General features: G+C 40.4%; 1 protein-coding gene across 7 annotated transcripts in view; it reads left to right on the forward strand.

Annotated features, from left to right (window-relative positions):
* The window catches only part of COL24A1 (collagen type XXIV alpha 1 chain), a 171,395-nt gene that overhangs the window by 40,252 nt on the left and 118,182 nt on the right, over positions 1-12,961 (forward strand). For all 7 annotated transcript variants that reach the window (XR_010884897.1, XR_010884898.1, XM_067300976.1 and 4 more), the window contains exons 6-7: positions 2,857-2,910; positions 4,724-4,777. Coding sequence is in view for 5 of the 7 variants with exons in the window: in XM_067300976.1 (XP_067157077.1) it covers positions 2,857-2,910; positions 4,724-4,777 (108 nt within the window). In the remaining 2 variants the exon portion in view is untranslated. The remainder of the gene's footprint in view (positions 1-2,856; positions 2,911-4,723; positions 4,778-12,961) is intronic.

A 12,961-nucleotide genomic window follows, 5' to 3' on the forward strand; every position in this document is an offset into this window, starting at 1 on the left:
TCATTATTTCACATAACAGCCCTGATGTCAGAATATTTGTAGTTAGTCTTTTCCACCAGCACAGACTCTTTGGTGAGACTACATTTCAGGATACAAGCTGGTGCATTTTATGATGAGAATTTCAGCATCTGTCTAATGCTTGTCATGTCACCTATGATTTTTGTTTGTTCAGTTTTGTACAGAATTTTTACTTAGCTTATTTTCCAAGGCATCCTTAGAACAGCCTGACAAACTTTGATTACAATGACTGAAACAAGTGAGAGAACTTCAGTCATCTGTGGAGACCAAGAGCCTGAAATGCTGGAGAAGTGATGTATCGTAGCAGTGGCTGTTGCACCAGCTGCACAAAGGCCTGTACTTTTTGTGGTCATTAAATACCTGGTATGGATTAAGAACTGAGGTACCTGCTCTATGTTAAGAGGAATGTCTGAAAGTAAAATGCAGTGAATCAGTGAAATCTCTTAGTGTATTTCACTCACGTTAGCATGAATATAAGTGCCTGTCTGAGGTCATCTAGGCATCTAATCCAGAGTTCTGGATTTCATGCTGAAGACATCGGCTTAAGAACTTAGCACTTCAGTTAACATCACTGCTAAAACCTTGTATTTTTGGGATCTCGTTCATGATGCCAGCATTACCAAATAGGGCTTGTGGGCACAGAGTACTTGCAGTTGTTCCAACAGTTAATGATAACTTCGTTGTGACTGGAACTTTAGTTTAAGACAAGCATCTGCCCAAATTGCAAATGAGTGTCACGCTGCCTGGGCAGCTGGACGTTGCGCATAGGTCTGGGCACGTCTGCTACCCACCAGTCTGGTAGCGGAGAATAGGGTTCTTCTGGGAATGTCCAAGCAGTTGTTTTCCCCAATTTTAGCTCTCTTTCAGTGAAGGACATGTACCACCTCTAGTCCAGCTCAGCTGAGGGATAACTTTAGTATTCCTTGGCTACAGAAAATATATTTTTGGGTGGAAAGAATGGATCTTGAGAATGTGAGTTGTGAACGTCCAGGCGTTATTTGAAATCGGCTTTGAAATCAAGAGACCTGGTGTGGCCTGTGCCACCTATATGAACAAGTCAATGAAATATTAGTGCCTCTTGTAGGCAGCATTTATTATGAAACAAACCAGAGATTCCATATATGCTCCTCAATTATTGTATTTTTAGTTATTAGAGTATGACCATAGCTTAGTTCATGGCTGTCGGAGCATCCTGGGCGGCTGCCTGAGGGGCGTGAAGCGATTCAGGGAGCGAGCGCAGGAGGCACAGCTTGCCAGGAACCCGTTTTTAAGGGCGGCGAGCTTGCTCCCCTCTCCGCGGGGCGCACGTCTGCAGCGGCGGCAGAGCCAAGCGCTGCCCGTGGCCTCCCCGCTCCAGCTAACAGACCGCTCCAGCGCGGCGGGGCGGCTATCGCTGGTGCCGCTGGGGCGCTCTGGGTCCCGCCGGAGCCGGCAGGTCAGTGGGACCCCTCTGCACGCGAGGGTGACCCCAGCCCTGGTATCAGGGGCAGGTTTCAAGCGGCCGCTATCCACGAGCGCCCCGTGAAGCCCCTGGGCCTGCGGTGTGACTGCATCTGGCGGGCTTCCCCGGAGCTTGGGGGAGCCCTGCTGTTGCTGGTTATGGCTAATTCAGGCCAGGGAAAATCATTATGTTTTTCACAGCTCCAGTTAAGCAAAGGCAGAGTGAGCTTGACCAGGGCAAGACTAACCTCTCACAGACAAGATTTTAATCTTTGTCTGTGATTAAAATAAAGTAACGTTAAGTTCTTTGGTGCTTATGGTGATGGAGCCAGGAAGTCTCGGGTACAGGAGAGACCAACGCGGCAGGTCCGACCCCTTTCTGCCGCCTCATGTGGGGTGCAGACAACGTAACTTCCACCCAGGAACAACGTGCTGATCTCCTTCAAAAAAAAAAAAAAGTGATTGAATTGAGGACTTTGCTGAATTTTTGCAACCATCTTTCTCAGCTAGGATGCCTGCGCTGCATAAAGGCAGGTCCCAGGTGTGAGGAAGACTGGGACAGCGAATATGTGGTACTGGGGGAGATGTGGAGTCCCAGGGAAAGTCTCTGTCTCGCCGACATGTCTGCTGTAACCCTGCTCAGCGGGGGTGCTTTTACCCAAACAGTGGTATCCGCTCGCCTGCAATATTTAAAATCCTTAGAAGAGACTATACTGTGGACGGACACTTGTTAAAAACTCTAAAATCTAGAATTTTAAAAGGCAAAAAAACCCAGTAACTTTAATGGAAAATGATTTCCTTACATTATGCTGTGGGGAGGTGCAAGTCTGTTATGGAAAGCTAAGCTTTTGATATGACTGAGAAGTTTCAAGACGTTGGGCACACTTTAAGCACAGCTTTAAATAGGTTTAGATCAAAAAGGAATATAAAACATAACTGTGCAGAAACTGAAATAACTGCAAACTCCATTGATATTCCTCTCAGGTTATTGTGATAAATCAGACTTTCGCAGGTAAACAAAGAGCAGGTTATACATTCAGTTATAAACTGAGAATATGGGCACACCAACTTATCTGTATTGGTACAGAGTTTGTGTTTTATTATTTAAATATTTAATTATAATTATTTGATTATTAAAATCTGTGTTTTATTAAATATTTTTCTGACAAATTATGAAATTAAGAAAATCCATAAATCTCATTCCAGTGTAAACTCAGACTGTTGTATTATATTATAGTTCTTTATTACAGATTTGCTTTCTAATAACTTCTAGTAACAAGTGCAGTTTATATGAACATTCCACTTCCTTTTGCTATAACAGTGAAAATTGTCACCAAGCATATGATTTAAAATCTCTGTTCTCTGGTGATATTAATGGGCTTGATTTCTCTGCAACAGGGCCCTAAAGGAGACCCAGGATTCTCCCCAGGACAAGCAAAACGTGGAGAAAAGGTAATATTTTCTTAATTATATTAAAAATATTTTGTCTGCCCCATTCTTTTGTTGAAGTCTCGTTTCACATTCACACAAGTTTTAACAGTTAGAGCAGTGGTTTGTATGTACCATGCCTCTGGTGTATTTTGAAACATGTATTAGACTAACCAGTGCAAATAAGAGAAAATTTTGTAGCCAAATTAGTGGTTGCTCTCTCTTCCCAAAATGTTTGGGTATAAATATTTAGAATGGTTCTTCATGGAAACTGTGGGCTTGAAAGCCTGTGGTTATTTCAGTTTTAGATTGCAAATCCACAGATTGTCTGACACTTTAAAACTAATGTGCTAATGCTAAAAATCTAATGGCATGTTTACGTTCTAATGTGTTAGCCAAGGCTATATATTCTTAGAATAAGTTGTATTTATGCTATGTTTTATTATGAACATGCACTAGTAGTTAAATTGTGGAACGTTTGTGCCAAGTATAAAACGCTCTAAGAATCCAGGACTCATGCTCTTAATAATAAAGCAAGCGTTAGCAAGTAACTCTATTCTAGCTAGTTGCTGATTTATGAAATAAGTTTTGGTTTCTTTTTAATGCATAAAATTTTTCAAATTCTAAGATTCACAAAAATACGTTTTCAATTTTAAAGCACTACTGGATCAAAGACAGGGCAAAATTCAGATACGTGTCTATGGGTGTACTGATAAGAAATTTAATTGCTGCTTTTGTAAAAATAGCAATGTTATTTAAGCTAGCTGATTTGCACTTGTGGCAATCTATAGTGATGCAAGCTATACATGTCCACCTGAAATTCTAGGAGTGTTCTTTGGCCAGAACCCAAGCTGCCACAAATATATTGATAAACAGTCTAAAGCTCACATGGGTATCTGTAGATAGTGGTATAACCCCAAAATTGGCATTTCTCTAGTTCACAGTTTCTTTTGGTTCTTAAATTACTTTTTCAAGCAAGTCAAATTTCTGTAGCCTAAGTAACGGGCTTGAACTCATCTTGATGTTAACTCACTTCCAGGATCTTTTCCTTGACTCATTGCATTTGAATTTGGCCACTAACCCTGAAAGAATGAATCTCTTTACTATCAGTCTTATGCTGAGAAAAGAGAACTGGAATATCCTTCCCTCTTCCTCCAACAGCAATAACTGTAAGAAAATGCATCTTTTTCCAGCTCCCTAGTATTCAAGATATTCTTATTCTCATGGTGTGCTTCCATGTAGTTGCAAGGTTTAAGGAACCTGAGTGAGAATAGCCATATGCTACCATAACACCTTTGTCTATATCCATCTTTCATATCATCTTTTACACAGATTAGCAGGTCTTTTCTGTTGTTTTATGCAGCACATAGCACCGTGGGGTCCTGATTCCTGTCTGAGGCTTGTGGACGTAACACTAACACAATAAATAGTAATAGCTAAAAATATGTATTAATTAGTGGTGAAATCACTCACTTCTGAGGGAATGACTCTCTTGAGAATTGTCTAGCTTCTTCACTTCTGCTTATGTTGGCTAGAAGTAAATGTTCTGAGATTATGAACCAAGTCTGCTCTAGCTGTGATTTGACCACATTACATGACACAGGAGCACACACGCTGTACCCAGCAGTATCAATAGAGAAACTGTAGCCCTTTTTCTTTCTTTTTCTTTTTTTTTTTTTTTTTTACTCTAAACCAATAATCCATGCCTGATAAAAATGGAATTATCTACTTTTTCATTCCAACCATCCAAGAATGCAGAGATGTGAAGTCCTGCATGTTTGTAGGCCTGAGTCATGTTCCAATGAAACACAGTGATTCTGCCCATTTTGTTGTACAGGGTGATCCAGGCCCAGCAGGTTTTCCAGGCCCACCTGGAATCAAAGGCCAGAAGGTAAGATACTCTGTTTCCATTTTTCCTATAAACCTCCCTGGCTCAAATCTGTGGCCAGTAGATGGACATCTCATTGTCAAGAGACCATGGAAGGAACATGGGCTTTTGTCCAACTGCTGGTACAGTGTCAAATGTGTCAGGCTCCAGGGCCATCAGTGCAAAACCTTTTCTTGAAACTAAATGAACTGAGGTCATGGCAGCAGAATGTAAATTACACCTGCTTAAGTTGGAGTCCTTTGAAAGGTGTGCCATGCTCAAACAGAAAGGTTACTGGAGAGTATAGGCTTGCCTGCAAGATACAGTCATTTTAAAATCAGTTGTGTTCAATTTGCAGTAAGAAGTCCTTTGACTTCTTTTTCTATATTATGTAATTCCACAGGACCATGTGCTTATTCATTCAGTAGAACTTCTGGTGCTCAGTCTTTCAGAACTGCATAATTGCTTTTTTTCCAAATGTGTGCCAGAGTTGCTAAAACAGAACTCAGGTGAAATACATTCTGCTTTTGCATGCTATATAATAATGGCAGTATTATTTTTCGATAAGAGAAACATCAGGTGCCACACACTGCATTTAAGAAATACATCTATGTTGCGGCAGTTCATGTAGGCAGGACGACATAAGGTGAACAGGTAATTTTGGGGCGGGAACATGATGTCAGTGGAGGAAATAAGGCAAATAACTTTAAGAAGTGAGCACAGAAGACTGAGGGAGTGCATATAGTTCATGTGGAAGGAGAGGTTGCCTGATATATGTCCCATAGCCTATTCTAGTTAGTCAGATAGCATCAAACTGGCAAGGAAATGAGAATCAACAAGATGGGAAAAACTGCTATTAATCATTGTCTCTGGAGAAGGTATTTCTGTGTTGCAAATGTAACAGAAAAATATGGAGAACAGATATAACAGAATTTTGTAGTAGTATGTAATGCTAAAGGCACCTGTAAAGCATTTGTCAAAGTATGAAATGAATTGTTAGGAAGATAGGCCCAGATGTTCTTGGCCTCACTCTTTGACATTTAAAGAAGGAATATTAATAAAGGCTTGCCTGCTATTGAAATTAAAGAAAAAATGGTATTGCAACAAAATTCATATTCAGTGTTATGTTTTAAGATCGCTTCATTCAATGTTATCTTGATCTTAAACCTGTATGATAGTTTCTTTAAAAAAAAATAAAAATCTAATCCTTGGTTTCTTGAATTGACCAAAACACACTAAAACTGTAGCCAAAAAAGGAAGCTATTACTCAGTTAGCCCCAGGAGGAGTGTGGAAATTTATCTTTCCAAATACATGTGGCTCATGGTTCTGGGAACTGGAAAAATGTGTAGCTTTGACAACAATTTGCATTCCCTCTACTGAGAGTTAGCCTAAAAGTCTGGATGTTAATGGCTCTTGTCACTGGCCAGACTTGGGCACCTTGAAAATCCATCCCCAAGCATAGTGCTTTCCCACTTCTTCAGGTTGATAGTTCTGCCTGGACAATAAAGCAGCTTTTGTTTTATCTTAAATAAGACCTTCTTAGATGGGAAGCAGCTGTCATTTGTTCTGGATTTTGAGACTGATGTTTGTGAGCAAGGAAATGAAAATCTCATAGCCATCATTCTCTCCTCCTGCCACAAGAATTCACTCCTTATCTGAGAGTTAGAGACTCTCTGGAGAAATGTGCTCACTTGATCACTGTAAATTTTACTCTCTGTTTCCATGTCATATACATCAGACACTAACTAGAACCATGTTTAGGACAATTTCTGCACAACCCCAGATTGTAGGAATACCAGCCTTTGAACAGCACTACACCTGTAAAGAGTATTTTGTGCTTGCCTGTTTTTTAATGACAAGCCCATGTTTCATTGTTTGAAATATTTGATCTTTAGTTATCATTATTCAACATTTGTAAATAGATAAACACACTGTCAGAATCCTCCTGAGCTGTTAGCTTGTGATCTTAGAAGTTAGTTTCAAAGCAATGTGAGCACAAATAGTTGTGAAATACACCAGCTAAAAGGATAAACTGCAGAAAACCCAACTACTTCCATTTTCATTTTATAGCCCAGTACTACTGGGGAATTGCCATAATATTGAATAAATAACATATTTCCGATATCCTTTCTCATCCATATATAGAAAGGAAGAAAAGCAAATCTTAAATATGGGTTAATGGTGTTTCAACTGCTATTTGATTTTTTGGCAGATGGCTTGTGTTAACTGAGCAGTTAACTGTGATATATTTGATAGTGAATAAAAAGTCTCATGCTTTTCCAGACGTTTTTAATGGTGTAATACAAATCTATGCTCATTTCACATCAGTCGCTCTTTTTCATATTTTTTTTTCCTTGTTTTCCTGAAAGACTTAAGTTTGAGGTTTACACATTTCTTCAGGAAACTCAGCATCCATTTCACATTAACCATAGTGGTAGCTTTGAAGAGCTGAAGTGTTAGTGAGCTGGCAAAGGGGTACAAAGCAATAACTGCTGCCCTCCACTGGGCATGATCACACCTGCTCCAGGTCGTTGTGCTGATGTGGATGAAACGGTTTGTTTAACAGATTTTTCTAATCATTATTAGCCTGGTTCTGAACTTTCTGTGCAATGTTATGCAGTACTTATACAAAAACATGTGCTGTAGAAATTTGGGGTGAATGTGTATATTATTTTCACTTTTTAGACCAGAATAATTTGTGAGTAGCCAAGTGCTATGTGCTTTTGGTTCTGTTTTCTCTGAATATCTGAGTTTAGTAGATCATGTTAGGAGAGTTTCCTGGAAAGATTCATTTTACAAAGATTTTTGAAGGCCTCGGTGCAACACAACAGCATTAGTAACTACTGTTTTGGATTATAACTGCAAACTGATGTGTTTCATTTTTAAGCTGATAGCCTGTTTTTTTCAGTGAGATAGTAAAACAAAAATATGTTAATAATCAAGACTCTGGGAAGAGATTATTATGATTAATTTTATTTTTCATTACACACCATGTTTCAGAGTATGTGTCCTTGTGGCTGCCTATTAAGTAATACTTATTGCTCTTGCCTGTAACACGCAATACGAAAGGCCAAGTTTTGCTCAGTTATATGAAGGGTAGGGTTTCAAATTTATTCTAGTGTGAGAACTGAAAATTGCATGTTTATGAGGTGTTTAGAGGCCTGTTCTCTTTCAGGCATCTTTTCAAGCAGAGAAGCAGTGGCCGGAGATTAGAGTAAGTTTGAGGCGAATGCCGTTTCCAGAGCAGTTGCGTGGATCTTATATCTGGAGCCATCTTTGGTGCCATCTTAAAATCAACATTCTCAAAACTTTTCTTATAACAGTTCAGAGACCTCACGGGAGAAACATTCTCCTTACCTGTCCTCCCTCCCAAAAAGAGTCTTACCTCACCCATACAGACAGGCAAGCAGTTAGCTCTAATAGCCAGAGAAGTGGGGAATGGATTTGTCAACCAAAGGACAGTACTCTTTATGGTAGAAGTAGTCTGGGAATTAACTTGCCTGAGATCATGCCAATGCATTGAAATGACTGCAGTACATGTGTGGTTGCAGGTACTTTACGATGATGTTTGAAAACTTCTTTTAAAGAAAAAGATTGGCCAGTTTTTTTGTTAACTTTCTTCGCAATATTTTTAAGGTGTGTGTAATAGTAAATCATGGGAATCTGCATGTATAAAATCCTGATAAAATCCACATACTAAAGTATAATATGGTCAGACATGTTGAAGGATTTGTGTAGAGAGAGAGGAAAAAATTCGTTGCAAACTGAGAAGGGCTCCATGTTTCCTTTTGTCCTTTTGTATCCTATAAAGAGTAAGGCAAATAGATAAACATAAGGCAGTAGCTGCAGTGATGTTAACCGTATGTAACCTAGGGTGTTGTAGTACTTTTCCTGGAGAGTGCCATTTTCCTTGAGCAGAAGGAAAGTTCAACTGTGTGAGAGAAATTCCTCCACTGAATTAGAGGGAGAAAAGGTCTTTTTCCCTCGTTAGGGGAGGAAAAAGCACCTTTCCTTTCAGTAAAAGTGTTTAGCTGAATTTTGATTTAATTTTGCCTTAAGTAGTTCTGGTCTGTTGTTCATACTGAAGCACTGTCTATAGTGCTCCGTAAGAAACAGCAGGCAGCCCCTGGAAGAGGGTTTGTTTTACCTCTTTCTGCCTTTAGGTCCTGGGTTCAGTGAGGGAAGGAAGAGGCCACCAGCCGGTTTTGTCCTCGGCGTGGCGCTCAGATTTACACGCAGACTGGCAGAGGCCCCCCACTAACACACCCCCGTGGGTCACTCCTCCCTGCTGGCACCTTGGTCACTCCTCCGGCGGACATTATGTCCCTGGAGGCAACGGGGCGGCAGAAGCGTGCAGCTGTACGTGAGGTGCTTCACTGTTCATTTGGTTGTCGCTCCGTAATGATAGTGAGGATCTAACTGCAGCACCGGCTGGGTGACATGGAGCGGTAATTACTGATCCTCACTTGGTCCGTGCCGAAGGACAGGCCGTGTTAGAGAGGAAAGTGGCAGCGCCTGCTGGAACCTTTGCTCACCTTTTCCCTTCCCCTTCCTCCCTGCATGGCAGGCACTGGGAGAGGGGCGCTGAAGGCAATGTCATTCCTCAAGGCAAGGAGGCAGAACTCCTCCTGATCTGTCAGGTCTCACCTGTCTTGTCATGCATTTGGCACCTGCCTCCCGCTCGCCAGCTGCTGTGCTGGTGTCTCCTGTGGTCACAGGCCAGGCTGCAGCTTCCCTCCTTCTCCGGACTGTGCCTCGTGGGAGAGCCCAGAGCTGGCAGAGGAGTCCTTCTGCTGATCTGCATCTGGCACTCTGCTTTCCAGCAGACTCCTGCACTGCAAAGCACACGTCCTGGGCAGCTGCCTAGCACCCCAAATCCCTCCCTTGCCAGATGTCTCTCTCATTCCCATCACACAGCCCTCCACTCTTCTCCCCCAACCTTCTCCTTGTGTCAAGCAACCCTGACGCAAGGACCATCTTCCTTGTCATGTGAATAGCAGCCTCGTGCACCAGGTCTTGACTGTTGGGAAGATATGCATCATTGCCTAGTCACAAAATTACTATTCCAAAATTAATTCCAACATACAGTAATCAAACAAGCTTATTCGAAGTGCACTTCATTGCCTTCTAATAATGCTGTTCTCATTGCTATCAGTGTATATTTTTTCTTTCCATCTTAGTTAATTGAATTTTCAGCCTGCTCACGGGAGTTTAGTTTCTGTGAAACATGGGCTGGCAAAATTTACTGTGTTAATTTACTGTGTTACATCCGTTACTATACAGGATGAAAGATTCCTGAAATTCTGAATAATCAAGAATATTTTCCTTTAATAAGCCCTGCAGCATTGCTTCATCAGCCACATACACAAGACTGCCTCCTGTATGGCTAGACATTGAAAATCTTTGCAAAAATCATCAGGGATGGTGAAATTAGCACAGAATTGTCAAAAGCTAGAAAGAAATCCTTGCAACAGACCGCTTGTTGGAAGGACAGTGACAAAGCCTTCTTGTACTCTGCTTCTATGCCCAAGCTTTAGAGCAGTACTCAGTTTTATACTGAGAGTGGAGAGTGGAGAGCCTGTCATTTAATTCTTTGGATAATGATAATGTTTATCTTAAACTAACTCAAGTTAAGCCAGTTGGTTTTGCCTAGACCAGCTGAAATCAGAGCTGCATTTGCAAGGCAGCAGTAATTGCATCTAAAATGGTACAACTTTCCTGTGGAGAGGCTAGACATTTCTGACTGCTTCCAGTGAAGCCTTCCATATGCTCCTTCTGAAAGTAAAGTTATACCAAACTTCAGATCTGTCCTATATCAATTTGCAGGCTGTTTTATACAGTGACATTTCCATTCCTTGGGAAACTCCAGCTAAGAGATGCTGGATGAAGTCTTAGTTGTGTTACTAATGTCAACAAATGACAAAACTGTCATATGGTGAAAAGGTGAAGATGATGAGTAGGCACTGCAAAGGTTCCTGTGACAGAGCATGGCGCTGTATTATTTGTTGGACTTACCCTATGCCAGGAAGTTTTTGGTTCCAGCCCTTCAGCACTTTTCAAAGGTTAACATCTTTTGTATTCTCGGTATCTAATGCTTGTAGCATTAGGTATAAGACATTACCTACTGATTTTGAAAGGTTACAGAACCTTCTTTGTTTTCTAGCAAACTTGCCTGCATTGCACCAAATATATTTTAATAATAATTGCAGAGAAAATCTAATAAAATACAATGAACACAACTAAGATAGAAAGACTTGACTTGAACAGTGCTTGCTGGTATGATTTAATGTCTATATTATTTTGCTACATAGAGACTTCTTTCAGTCTGTGTCCCACTGTGCTAGGCATATGGTAAAAGTCAGGCACTTAAACTTGCTTACAAAGGCTTGTCTGAGTCGTATTAGTTGGCAGTAAAGTTTTTTATCTCATGCAAACAAAAGTATTCTTGGAACGTCTAGAAATGTGCTTGAAGTCTGCATTGGAGTGATTGGAAGCTTTAAACCTTTCTCTTCTACTTTTAGCTTTCAAATCAAAACATTAATCTTCATTAGAATTTGGGAGGTATTTCATTTTCCAAACCCGTACATGTGAACTTGTAGTTTTTCTTGTTTACTTTCACCTTGGCTCAAAGCAAACTGGGGCTTGTTTATATGGGTATGCTCAAGAATATGAACCCAGACTAAAAACTAAGAATTTTAAGAGGATTAGCTAAGTCACAGGAAACCTCCATGTGCAAGCTCTCTCTTTGGAATGATATTCACTTTAACATGGTTTAGCTTTATTCCCAACCAGCATTAATTAAGTTGAAATGAATTAAGGCCAAGTCAATTCTGAAAAGCATTATGTGCATACTACTCTAGCCTATGAATTCATAGCAGTTACCCTTTGGCAGGAGTAAGCTACTGTGGTGAAAAACTTGCACACTGTAATTAGTCATCCTACTTCATCTCACCGTTGCGTGCCGCCTTCTGAGAGAGTCCATGCAGCTGTTCAGCTAAACTGATTCACTTTAAAACTAAATTCTAATAAACTTTTCTGAGTGTTCCCATGTATACTAGCACTTGCTTTTCTTTTCTCCTTGTGCAGAAATAATAAAATACTGAGATTTTTCTAGCAATGCCTATTTTAGTTGATCATTTAAATATAGGGAGAGGGTAAAATTCTGAGATGGACAACGCATGTAATATAGAATGGGCCAGGGCTCTAACAAACTGTATGGCTTTTTGAGGCATGTTTCGAAAGCTAAAGGTGTGTTACTGGCTTATGTTGGTATTTTTAGTTCCACATTAGTGGCTGAATCAAAAATTTGTTCTTGGGCATTATGGTAAATTGGGATATTTTGCGTTAACTGGTTTGTCCAAGAGCAGCTGCAGGCTCTCTGTGTTACAGCTATTTCTTTTCCAACAGCAATGCTGACCTTCTTAGATACAAGATAATATATAAAAATCATTTAGTCTTAAGTTACAGGAGAGAATTAAAGTTAGAATAAATTATATCTGGCTCTTTCAGTCAAAAATGAGGGAAAATGCATAAATGGGAGTTTCTAGCTTAACTCCTGAAACAAGCCCTGCAGCTTATGACTTGTAGACAGATGTAATTTGCTTTTCTACTAAATTGTTAAACAGTAATGCAAGCTGGCAGTGCCCTGTGTGCGATTAGCAAGATGCAAGCAAGCTCCTGCTATGTTGGGTTTTGAGAAAATGAGGCTTTTGGATTTTTTAATGAGTACATCTCTTTTGGACCAAGATTCCTTAAGCAAGCCTATAATAGTAAAATTGCAAAATTTGAAGGCTAACAGATGTGATTCTCTTTTATTATCTAAAGTTATCACCAAGCAAAATCATTCTATCTTTTAATTTTCTATATGATAATAAAATTAACTCCAGGCAGCAGGGCTCTTGCGGCCATGCAGAAGCTTATCCAAAACTTGGGGATACCCAGTCTGCTGAAATCAACAGTGGAATTCCCTCTTATTACAGTGGGCCTGTTGTGTCACCTCGCATCTTTCCCAACTAATGACTATCATCATATGGCAGGGCAGCCAGATGTTCCACATCAGCCAGGACACTCCCGGCACCCAGTGAATGTCTTTGGGGTCAATTTTGTCATAGATTTCTGTCCAGAATAAGGGAGGTTTTTTGTCTTCCTCTTTCAAGCTGCAGCTTTGGGAACCTGCCTATCTCTAGTACTGCTGCAAGGGATGTGAA

Source organism: Apteryx mantelli, chromosome 8 (assembly GCF_036417845.1).
Source record: "Apteryx mantelli isolate bAptMan1 chromosome 8, bAptMan1.hap1, whole genome shotgun sequence".
NCBI classification, from domain to species: domain Eukaryota; kingdom Metazoa; phylum Chordata; class Aves; order Apterygiformes; family Apterygidae; genus Apteryx; species Apteryx mantelli.